At 36.3% G+C, this 11,282-nt stretch overlaps 1 protein-coding gene across 5 annotated transcripts in view; it reads left to right on the top strand.

Moving 5' to 3' along the window:
- LOC306886429 (kinectin-like) overlaps nucleotides 1-10,502 on the top strand; it is a 36,937-nt gene extending 26,435 nt beyond the window's left edge. For 2 of the 5 annotated variants that reach the window (XM_079443525.1, XM_079443521.1), the window contains 11 exons: nucleotides 2,571-2,660; nucleotides 2,841-2,939; nucleotides 3,058-3,147; nucleotides 3,269-3,361; nucleotides 4,451-4,519; nucleotides 4,645-4,728; nucleotides 5,381-5,464; nucleotides 7,409-7,492; nucleotides 7,618-7,707; nucleotides 8,975-9,085; nucleotides 9,683-10,502. In XM_079443525.1, coding sequence (XP_079299651.1) covers nucleotides 2,571-2,660; nucleotides 2,841-2,939; nucleotides 3,058-3,147; nucleotides 3,269-3,361; nucleotides 4,451-4,519; nucleotides 4,645-4,728; nucleotides 5,381-5,464; nucleotides 7,409-7,492; nucleotides 7,618-7,707; nucleotides 8,975-9,082 — 891 coding nt within the window. In that variant the 3' untranslated portion in view covers nucleotides 9,083-9,085; nucleotides 9,683-10,502. The remainder of the gene's footprint in view (nucleotides 1-2,570; nucleotides 2,661-2,840; nucleotides 2,940-3,057; nucleotides 3,148-3,268; nucleotides 3,362-4,450; nucleotides 4,520-4,644; nucleotides 4,729-5,380; nucleotides 5,465-7,408; nucleotides 7,493-7,617; nucleotides 7,708-8,974; nucleotides 9,086-9,682) is intronic. The other 3 variants (XM_079443522.1, XM_079443523.1, XM_079443524.1) reach the window with 3 other exon arrangements.
- The last annotated feature ends 780 nt before the right edge of the window (nucleotides 10,503-11,282 follow it).

Below are 11,282 nucleotides of genomic sequence, written 5' to 3' on the forward strand. Positions count from 1 at the left end.
ACGGGGTCTGCAGCATTTTCAAAAGTCTCCGTTTTCAACCTTGAAAACGCCGGAGTAGAGTAAACGATATGCAAAAGTTTTAAAAGGAAAACGCACTAGTGTAAACGGGGCCTTGGTTAATTTGTATTCCATCTGGATCCATTCTGGTGTGTAACAGTTAACTAATCACAGTCCAGTCTGTTGTCAGTGGATATAAACTCCTTTTTTCCTGATTCATTAAAGGGTTCATTCATAGAAAAATGAAAATTGTCATACTTTAGGCTACCTAGGTTGTTCCCAACCTTTCTTACATTGTTTTGTGGAACATAAAAGATATGTTTATGAAATAAACTGTTTTTCGGCATATCTTCTTTTTTGTTCTGCACAAGAATGAACAACATGAGGGTAAATAAATCATGACAGTTTCCATTTTTAAGGGAACTATCCCTTTAAATATCTTGATTTACTTGACTATACTTATTCCAGCATTTTTCAGCATTTTTTCCTTTTCAAATTTTGTTTGTTTTAGAAATGTCTAGATGAAGTATAAATGTTTTGTTTTTCCTTTTTTGAACTGTAATTTTAAATTTTGTATTTATTTTAATGTTTCCTTTTTATATGTACAGTCATGGCCAAAAATATCGGCACCCTTGGTAAATATGATCAAAGGCGGCTGTGAAAATTAATCTGCATTGTTAATCCTTTTGATCTTTTATTTTAAAAAATCACAAAAATCTAACCTTTCATTGGATAAGTAAAATATCTCTGAAGTATATTCACAATTTTGAGCACTCCAGGGTAATTATGAACATGAAATTATCCAGCCATGACTTCCTGTTTCACATAAATATTTATAGGTGGGAAAACAAAGCCCAAATTCCCTTAATCATCATCCATCACAATGAGAAAAACCAAAGAATATATTTCTGATGTGCGGCAAAAGATAATTGAGCTTCACAAATTAGTGAAGTGGCTTTAAGAAAAGAGCTAGAGCAGGGAAAATTCCCATTTCCACCATCAGGGCAATAATTAAGAATTTCCAATCAACATAAAATGTTACGAAACTGCCTGGAAGAGGACGTGTGTCTATATCGTCCTAATGCACAGTGAGAAGGAGAGTTTGAGTGGATAAAGACTCTTCAAGAACCACAGCTGGAGAATTGCAGAAAATTGAGTCTCGGGGTCAGAAAACCTTTAAAGAAAATGGTCAAACAGCTCCTACATCACATGTTTTCTGGGAGGGTTTCAAGAAAAATTTTCCTATCTCATCCAAAAACAAACTCCAGCATATTCAGTTATCAGACAGGACTGGCACTTCAAATGGGACTGGCTTCTATGGTCAGATGAAACTAAAAAATGAGCTTTTTAGCAGCAAACACTCAAGATGTGTTTGGTGAACACAGGGATAAAAAGTACCCCATGTGTACAATGAAATATACTGCTGTATTTTTGATGTTGTGGGCCTATATTTCTGCTGGAGGTCCTGGACATCTTGTTTAGACACATGGCATCATGGATTCTATCAAATACCAACAGACAAAAAAATCAATAAGTGACTGACTCTGTTAGAAATCTAATAATGGGCCATGTTGGGATCTTCCAATTGTATAATAATCCAAACACAAACCTCAAAAACAACACAAAAATGGGTCACTGAGCACAAAACCAAGCTTCTGCTGGCTATTCCAGTCCTCTGACCTGAACCCTGTAGAAAATGAGTGAAGTGAACTGAAGAGAAGCAGCACCAACATGGAGTGATTCTGGATGAAGGAATGGTCTCTGATCTCTTGTCAGGTGTTCTCTAACCTCATCAGGCATTATAGGAGAAAATGTAGAGCTGTTTTAAACTGGCAAATAGAGGTTTCAAAAAGTATTGAATAAAAGGGTGCCATTAATTGTGGCCAATGTGTATTTGAGAAAAACATTTATTTCATAATGATATTCCCCCCCCATTTTAAAATATTATCCAATGAAAGGTTAGATTTTTTAAATAAAATTTTAGAATTTTTTACATAAAAGATCAAAAGGATTAACAATGCAGATTAACTTTCACAGCCGCCTTTGATCATATGTACCAAGGGTGCCGATATTTTTGGCTATGACTGTACATGGTGTTTTACAATTGTCTTAAAACTCAAATTATCTTTTGAGCCATTGTCCTGAAATATCCTGATCTAGTGCTGGCTTTTAGATGTTTTCTTATTTGTTTGTGTTGTTGAATAGAGGTTTGAAAAGTTAGAAAATGTTTGATTTTACAGTGATTTTTCAAAAGTCACAGAACAGTAAGATTAACTTAAATCAGTAAGAGATTAGTGCTGAATGTTATTCAGAACCGTTGAATATTTTATTTGTGTGTGTATATGCGAGAGTACATTTGGCTTATAGTAGAAATGAGTGAAATTGATAAAAGCACAGGGATGTTTAGGTGAATTTGTCACTTTTTTTGGTGGGGAGCACCAGTGGCTTGATACAAATCTAGGCACAGTTTTTGTGGTGTGGATTATGGAGTGGTTTTCAACTGAACTATGAAATGTACTTGGAGCACCTTTTAAGCAGTTTGATTGGAGTGTTTGATCTGTGTTTTTCCACAGGAGCATCAGACGGTGCTGGAGTCAGCGGAGGCCGAATGCAGAGCGTTGCTTCACAGATTCCTGCCGCACGTGCCACTGCCCACTGACCAGGTGCACAGTATACACACACACAAGCAAAAAAAATCTCACACAAAAAAATATTAACCAAAAGTGTGCAAGGAAAGCACATATAATTTATTTCACCTCCCCATCCTAATAAACTGAATCAGGATTCACATCTGTGCGTGTTTGCATAATCCTCTAATGTAAATGTACATTCTGATTGGGCAGAACCACCAGCAGTGGCTACAAAACTTTGAGTCGTCTGTGAGAGAGAGCTCTGCTGGAGAAGTGACCTCTGCCCCTGCGTCAGGAGCTGGAGAAGCCCAGGTACAGATGCATTGTAAACCTTCCAGAGACATTGTCTAATGAACCAATTCCAGTACTTTATGAATTTAGTGGGTGCACATACATTTCAGAAGACTTCAAGATTTGTTTTTTTGGGCAGGCTTTAGCAGAGAAGTTGAAAGCGGCTGAGGAGGCCCAGAAAGTTCTACAGAAAGATTGTGAGACGTACAAGAAAGTGCTAGCAGAGACGGTGAGTTGTGTTCATTGCATCTGTCTGCGATTTTAAAAACCAAAATGTGGGACACCTGTAAGTATGTTTGCAACAGTGGGCTGAGGGTTGTGTAGTGATGGTGTTAGTGTTGGGTGCACAGGAAGGAATCCTGCAGCGGCTACAGAGCAGTGTGGAGCAGGAGGAGACGTGCTGGAGGAAGAAGTTGGAGCAGTCACAGGCTGATCTCAGAGAGGTTGGTAAAAACAAACACACTACATCTGTTTTCCTTATATCTACACCACTCCTTTGACATTGTAGATTTATAGTTAGGTTTAATGCAAAATTGTTTGCTCTGACAATGATTAGGTGTGATTATGATTCTCTACTAAATCCTGCAATGCATCATTAGAGGTATTATTGTACTCAATTAATTATCACATTCTGTATTTGATGCACTAAATCACTTATTTATTTTATAACCAATAAAAGTTCAAAAACAAGTTCTTCATTTTTATTTTATTTTTTCACATTTTTTAAAGTTTGGGGTTGGTAAGATTTTTTTAATGAGAGAATCTCATCTGTTTTATGAGATAACTTTCTTATGCTTATCAATTTATTTGATCAAAACTATAGTAAAATCAGCAATATTTTTAATGCTATTGTGAATTTATTACGATTTAAAATACATTTTAATTTATTTTTAAAAAAAAATTATTTCTGGATGGTAAAGCTGTATTTTCAGCATTATTACTCCAGTCTTCAGTGTCACGTGATCCTTCAGAAATCATTTTAATATGGTGATTTGCTGCTCAGTAAATATTTTTTATTACTAACAATGTTTGCTGAAACTTTTTTTCTGGATTTTTTGAATATACAGTTCAAAAGAACAGCATTTTGTTTGAAATATAAATAGATGCAACACTTAAAAAGTCTTTTGACTAATTTAGTGCATCATTGCAGAATAAAAATATGAATTTCTTAACAAAAAAAACTTGCAGACCCCAATCCATTGAATGGTAGCATATTGCATATAAATTTGATATATAATTTTATGATTTCTTATATTATTATGTATTACATAATTTATATATAATGTATGCTATATTATACAATATTAGTAATAGTACAATAAATAGTAGCAGTACAGTAAAAATAATCTAGACACATAATAATGAAAATTTGAGGTGAAAATGTGATTAATTATCATGAATATAATAGTCATATCACCAATTTTATTTATGCAAAATGTCTTTTTTCTTTATTTTGGAGCCTAAGACCTAGTGTTTTTGTAAGATTCACCAAGTTAGCCTGCAAAATAAAGATGTGATGCTTTGGTGTTTAGATGACTGAGCGGGTAATTGCACTGGAACAGGAAGTGGATAGACTGAGCTCAGATGGAGATGTGGAGAGCGTGAGTTTGCTTTCAGTTTGAACAGCTCTGAAACAGTACAACTTACACCTTACATTTGATAAACAAAACCGCACTGGGCCGAAGACTATCCCTTTGAATACTGCTTTGCGATTTATATATCGTAGCTAAGGAGAGACAAACAGCACCTGGAGGCTGAACTGGAGAGAGCGGAGCGTGAGAGCGCCACCTATGTGTCAGAGGTCAGAGAGGTAAGCACTAATACTAACGCCTTACTACATGCTTATACCTCTGTCTCTCGCTCTTTTATGTTTTAGTTTGTTGCTTGTGGTTGTCGTTTTTAAATGTAGCAGCTAAACTAAAACCTGTTGAAGGGTTGGCATCTACTTGTCTATCTATCCTCAGTCCGAATTATCGCAGCGATTAGAGATGGATGAATTTATGACGTAATTGAAGGGATCTTTCCAATGCTCTCAGCTTTTATTGTCTGGACTGAGGATAGAACTTCTTCAAGGAATGTTCCGGCTTCAATATGTTAAGCTTTATGCATTTACAGCATGCTGTCGGTTACCAGAGAAAGAAATTTTGACTCGTTCCTTCCTTCGAAGTAGAGGGTTTAAATATTGCCACAGTTACTTCCATTGTAAGGGAGTCAAAATTATTTCCTGTGGTAATCACTAATGCTAAACTTGCCTGGATGTTTCTCAGGGAACATGTCCTATATTTATAAATCTCATAAACCCGTTGCATAGACCTGGATGACTTTCACCAAACCCAACAAGGTTGATCTTCCATGGACGTGTTGGAAATTACACTGGATGTCCCTTATATACTAAGACACCATCCTCCAAAACCAGTTTCTCAGCCCCACTTGTTCCTTAAACATCTCAAACTTCATTTCAGCTCAACGATCTCTTGACTGAGTTGCAATGCAAACTTGACAGCTCGTACACAGAGGCCGTCAGGCAGAATGAGGAGTTGAATTTGGTAAGATGTGCCCCTGAATAAACTAAAGTAGCTTTCCCTTTCTCCTCTTGAGCTCACATGGGTGGGGGCGCTCGCTTCAAGGGCCTGGACTTTTACGGCAAGGGCTTGCTATCTGTTATCTCTAATTTCTAAACATTTATTCAGCTGTAAGACATTTTAATGTCCTGATCATATGACACATTAGAGATGACAGATACACCTTGCCAAAGTTATGTGTTAATCTGTCATCTAATATCTTATTCTGTTTACTCTGCGGTCACAGTTTAACTTACTGCCACCTTTGCTTAAAACTTGGAACTGCAGGCACAAGCACACCACATTCCTAACGGCTCGGCTTTTGTCTGTTACATACACTACTGTTTAAAAGTTTGGGCTCAGTAAGATTTTTTTTAATACTGTTGTTTGGCAAGGATGCCAAAAAACCCATATATATGTATATATTAGGGGTGGCACGCATGGTACATGTCACGGTTCGGTACGTACGTCGGTTCGGGGGTCACGGTTCGGTACGATTTCGGTACAACAGGAAAAAAAAAGAAAGAAATCTACTATGCTCGGTTTCTTTTTATTTATTTTGGACAGACAGTAGTGCAAATTACAATTTTTTCCACCTAGATGTGAAAATACTAAATATTAGGACGTGTTATGTATATTCTCAAATATACAACTGTTTCTCAAACAGTTGAGTGCGCAAGCCTTTAAAGTATACTCCTTTGTCAGTCTATGTGAGAGACGCGTTCAGAATCAGCACACGGTCTCTGTCTAGTGGGCTTTGTTTTCAAGCGTGCAACTCATGGTAAAGGCTAGAAGGGATATGTATGGCGCTACAAGGCATTCACCGTTCCTCTGCTGGCGGTTATCAAACAGTGTTGTATTGTTTTGGGCGCCCCGTTCTGGATTGAGGGTGAATTGCCTGTATTCGTCGTAAGGCCTCGTGCATCGAACCGAGATGTCCGTACCGTGACATACATGTACCGTGCCACCCCAAATAGATATATATGCATCGATAGAATCACTAGAAAAAAAGGATAATGGTGTTAATTTCTGAAGGATCATTTGGCACTGAAGACAGAAGTAATGATGCCAAAAATTCAGCTTTGCATCACAGGAATAAATTACAGTGTACAAAATATAAAAATATGAGATTTATTTTAAATTGTAAAAATATGTTTCGCAATAATAATGATTTTACTGTATTTTTGATCAATTAAATGTAACCTTGGTGAGCATAAGACAATCTTTCAAAACATTAAAATCTCTTATCAACTTTAAACTTATGAGCAGTAGTGTGGTTGTTGTTTTGTATTCTAGTGTAAAATGTTGTCCATTGTCTGTTCTGTAACATTTTATTCTCTGAACTAGTGTCAAATCCTCAGTGTTTGTGTGTTTTTGACATTTAGACATCACCTTCTTTACCCCTTTTGTAAAGGAAACTTAAATTTCCACAATTTAAATGCTTTTGAAGTAGCTATTATCGGATCAAAAACTTTACTGCAAACATTTGTGTTAAAGAAAAGTAAAATAACTTTTTTCAAGTATTCAGCAGCGTAAACTATATTACATAAATGGATAGTTCTCTTCAAATTCTATCATTATTTACTCATGTCACTCCAATCCTGTATGATTTTCTTTCTTCGGTGAAAGTCCCAAAGGAGATGTTTAACAGTGTGTCCAAGCTGCTCTCGTCTATACAATGACAGTGAATGGCCACCAGTTGGTTTTCAGCTCTAAAATGCCAAACAAAGCATCACCTAATTAGTCTGTTCTATTCATTAAGTCACTATTTACTAACGAAAAAAAAATACAGCTTGGACATTCTGCTCTAAATTTCTCCTTTTGTGTTCCACAGAAGAAAGTAAGTCGGAGGTGAGTAAATGAACTCTCCATTAAGAGCCCATCGCTGACTTGTCAGTAAAGTGATATTTGACTTGGCTTTTTCTTCAGCTTAAGACTCAGCTGACTGAGACGTTGTGTAAGCTTCAGACGGAGGAGAGTGAGCGACAGAAAGTTGCTGGAGACCTTCATAAGGTAAAGCTTGCGATGCAGCAGGAACTTTCTGTTAAACCGTCTGCATTTTAAAACAGTTAAGTGATTTAAGAAGCTGGTTTGTTATCAAGTTGTTTCCTATCCCCCATTGTATGTCACCTGATCAGGCCCAGCAGTCTCTGGAGTTGATTCAGGCAGAGATCGTTAAAGAAGCAGGCCAAGCTGACCTGATAGAGACCAGCAGCCTCACGCAAACGGTGAGAAGTTTGTTAGCTTACAAAAACAATATACTGTTTAACACATGTGGACAGTTTTTGCTTGTCAAGTGTGAGTGGGTTAATGAGATGAACTACACCTGTGGATACTGGTACTAGAACACCTGTGTGAATCTGAGGAGAACTGACTTAATACACTTTATAATGATCATAAGTTTAAATACCACTGTTTTAGAGGGTTGCATACATTTTTTATAGAGAGAGAGAAAGACTGTGCAAAAGTCTTAGGCCATTAATATTTAGTATTTAGTATCCCATCCATCTGGGATTACATGAAGAATCAGAAAAAGACAGATCCAGAAGAACTGTGGCAACGTCTCCAAGATGCTTCAAGAAACATACCTGCAAAGCTACAGTACTGTTATAAGTTTTAGGCACTGATTAAAAAAAATGCTGTAAAATTAGGATGCTTTCAAGAAATAATGTCATTTAATAGATTTATTTATTTTTTGAAGTATCTTGGAGACGTTGCCACAGTTCTTCTGGATTGAGTCTGTCTCAGTTTGTTTCTTCATGTCATTGCAGACAGACTGGATGATGATCAGAGTGTGCAAAAAAAATCTAAATATTGAGAAAATCACCTTTAAAGTTGTCTAAATTAAGTTCTTAGCAATGCACATTAATAATCAAAAATTAAGTTTTGATATATTTACGTTATAAATATCTTCATGGAATATGGATCTTTACTCAATGTGCTAATGATTTTTGGCATAAAAGAAAAATGGATAATTTTGACCCATACAATGTATTTTTGGCTATTGCTACAAACATAAGCCAGAGACTTGAGACTGGTTTTGTGGCTATATGAGCACTCTAAATAAATAAATATTGTTTTCTTAAATATCAGTGAGTATGGCTGAACTCTACATTAATGAAAATGAGAGTTTGAAGTTTATTGCAAAATGGCTGAGAAAAGCCAGCTGTATTGTTCTGGGTTTTATAGTGAACTATAATGAAAACCCTAAAGACATTTAATGTAGTAATTAAAAGAAGTTTCCAAGGCAGCATTTATCATTTGAATCAAGTTTAACTTGATGTAACCATTTAGTTAAAACTAAAACTGAAATCAATATTAATAAAAAATATATAGACTATATAAAATATATAACTAAATACAATATATAATAAAACTATACAATACTATACAGCAACAACTATTAACAGGAATGAAAATGTAAAAAATAACACTGCAAGCGTAGTTATGAGGTTTAGTCTTTGACTTCTGCAATCTTTTGACTCATGTTCTTAGGAGGAGATTGACCGTAAGGAGAAGATGACTGCAGGGTTGAATCAGACAGTACAGGAACTACAAGATCTGCTTCAGTCTGTCAACAGACAGCTTACTAAGGGAAATTAAAGGGTAGGATCTCCTTTTTTGTTGTTATTTTTTAAATGTATTTTCTGTGTGTTACTTAGGTCAAATCACTGTAGTTAGGGAAAGGAAAGGGAAGTGGTGTGTGGCCAAGTATGGTGATCCATCCATACTGCATTTAACCCATCCAAGTGTACACACAGTAGTGAACATACACTTGAAGCAGTGGGCAGCCAATGCTGCGGAGCCGGGGAGCAGTTGGGGGTCCGGTGCCTTGCTCAAGGGTCTCACCTCAGTCGTGGTATTGAGAGTGTTGGTTATTCACTCCCCCCACCTACAATCCCTGCCGGACCTGGGACTCGAACCCACGACCTTTGGGTTACAAGTCCAGCTCTCTATCCATTAGGCCACGACTGTTAAACAGCATTTAAAAAAATACTCCCAATGTTTTAACCAACATTGCTTATATATGCTTTTTCTTACAAAATATAAAAGCATTATAAATATTTACTGGAGTTCACAGGAAATGAATTTCCAATGAATCTGATTGCTGTAAATTCATTAAGCTTTCTGTTGGCTACTCTATTTGCTAATGTTAGTTCCCAGTTATGGTAAACAAGTGCCTTTATTGTCTTTTTGTTTCAGGATGATGGTGATAAATTATACTCTATTATAAACTGTAATGAAACAGAGGAAGTGTGCTCTCATAAAGCCACAAGACGTCATGCCAGAATAACCCACCGTCAGATTCCAGCCCTGTTTACTGCACCTGATCTACCATGTGATCTCCAGTTAAACCACAATCCCATCACACTCCAGCCTGGGGTCCCGTTCTCCCAGCAGGACCCTGAGGACGTGCACTCAGTGAACCGGATCCTTTCTAAAGCATGTATCGACTCCTCTACCGTGGCATTTCTCATATTCACTAGACGTACAGAGCAAAGGCATCCCATAGACGGGACGGTTAGACTCATTGACGTTTCATTTGACCCTTTTTCAGTCCAAATACTTTGAATACTACTTTTTGTTAGCTCTCTTTGACCAGAGAGGTTTTTATCCTTTCATATAAAGAGCGTTGAGGATATTTGTGTTGTTTTAAATATAAAATAACTGTTAGGATCTACTGACACTCACTTTGTGTTTTCAGCTCTCGTCTTGAAACCCTTAAACTCAGAGGCACATGCAAGAGATCAGCTTTAAACCAATAAATGCTTTTCTTGACTAATTATGCTCAATTTAGTATTTGTTTTCCTGGGGGCCTGTTGTAATGAGGGATATATTGCGGTAAGATGGGTTAAATCTGTGCTAAACACCACTGCAAGCAATTCTTTAAGTGCTGCTCAGACAGAGGCATCCTCTTCATCTGTTATCACACTCTATACTGTTGCTAATTTCATTAACACTGAGATTTCATTTTTTGTAAAACAGGTGACCGTTAATAAAAGGGATGCTTGATTAAGAATGCAGACTGGCCTCCATTTTTTTTTTATTTAACTCTCTTCTGTCATTTAATGCATCCTTGCTGAATATTAAGTAATTTATTTAAAATAATCCTACTGACCACCCAAAAACCACTGCCAAAAACTTTAAAGAGTACTTTAAAGTTTAATATATATATATATATATATATATATATATATATATATTAAACATTTAGCTTTGAATGGGATGTTTTATTTTAAGGTTTGTATAAATGAGCTTTGATTTTCTGGTTATAGTTTTCAGAAAGTGCGTAGCCTATGTAATGAGTCGTACACTACAGCAGGGGGCACCTGGGGCAGTCATAATTTAATGTCTTAATAGCAGTCATCTGGATGGGAATCTAGGTGGAAAGAACTCATTAATGCTGCATTCACATGCTATCGGAATTATCATAAATACAAGCTTCCTAGTCGGAAATTGTACATGAACGGCCTTAGAGAGGCTTTATATGGCTAATTTCTGACTAGGAAACTCATATTTATGATAATTCCGATAGCATGTGAATGCAGCATTATAAGGCTGTTTCATAATATATATGATTGCATAATACACATTCCCATCGTTTCTCATGATGAAGCTCATCTCTATGAAAGACCAAAACAGACAAATAGTTGTAATATCAGACTTCATTACTTCTTTTTAAATGATCAATTTGATATAATTAGCATCTATTTAATCAGCCTCATATAACACCAAGTAGGCCTATAATTTTTCTTCCCATGGAACATAAAATATGAGTTATTTAGTAGAATGTCCAAGCTGC

Source organism: Barbus barbus (assembly GCF_936440315.1).
Source record: "Barbus barbus genome assembly, chromosome: 20".
NCBI classification, from domain to species: domain Eukaryota; kingdom Metazoa; phylum Chordata; class Actinopteri; order Cypriniformes; family Cyprinidae; genus Barbus; species Barbus barbus.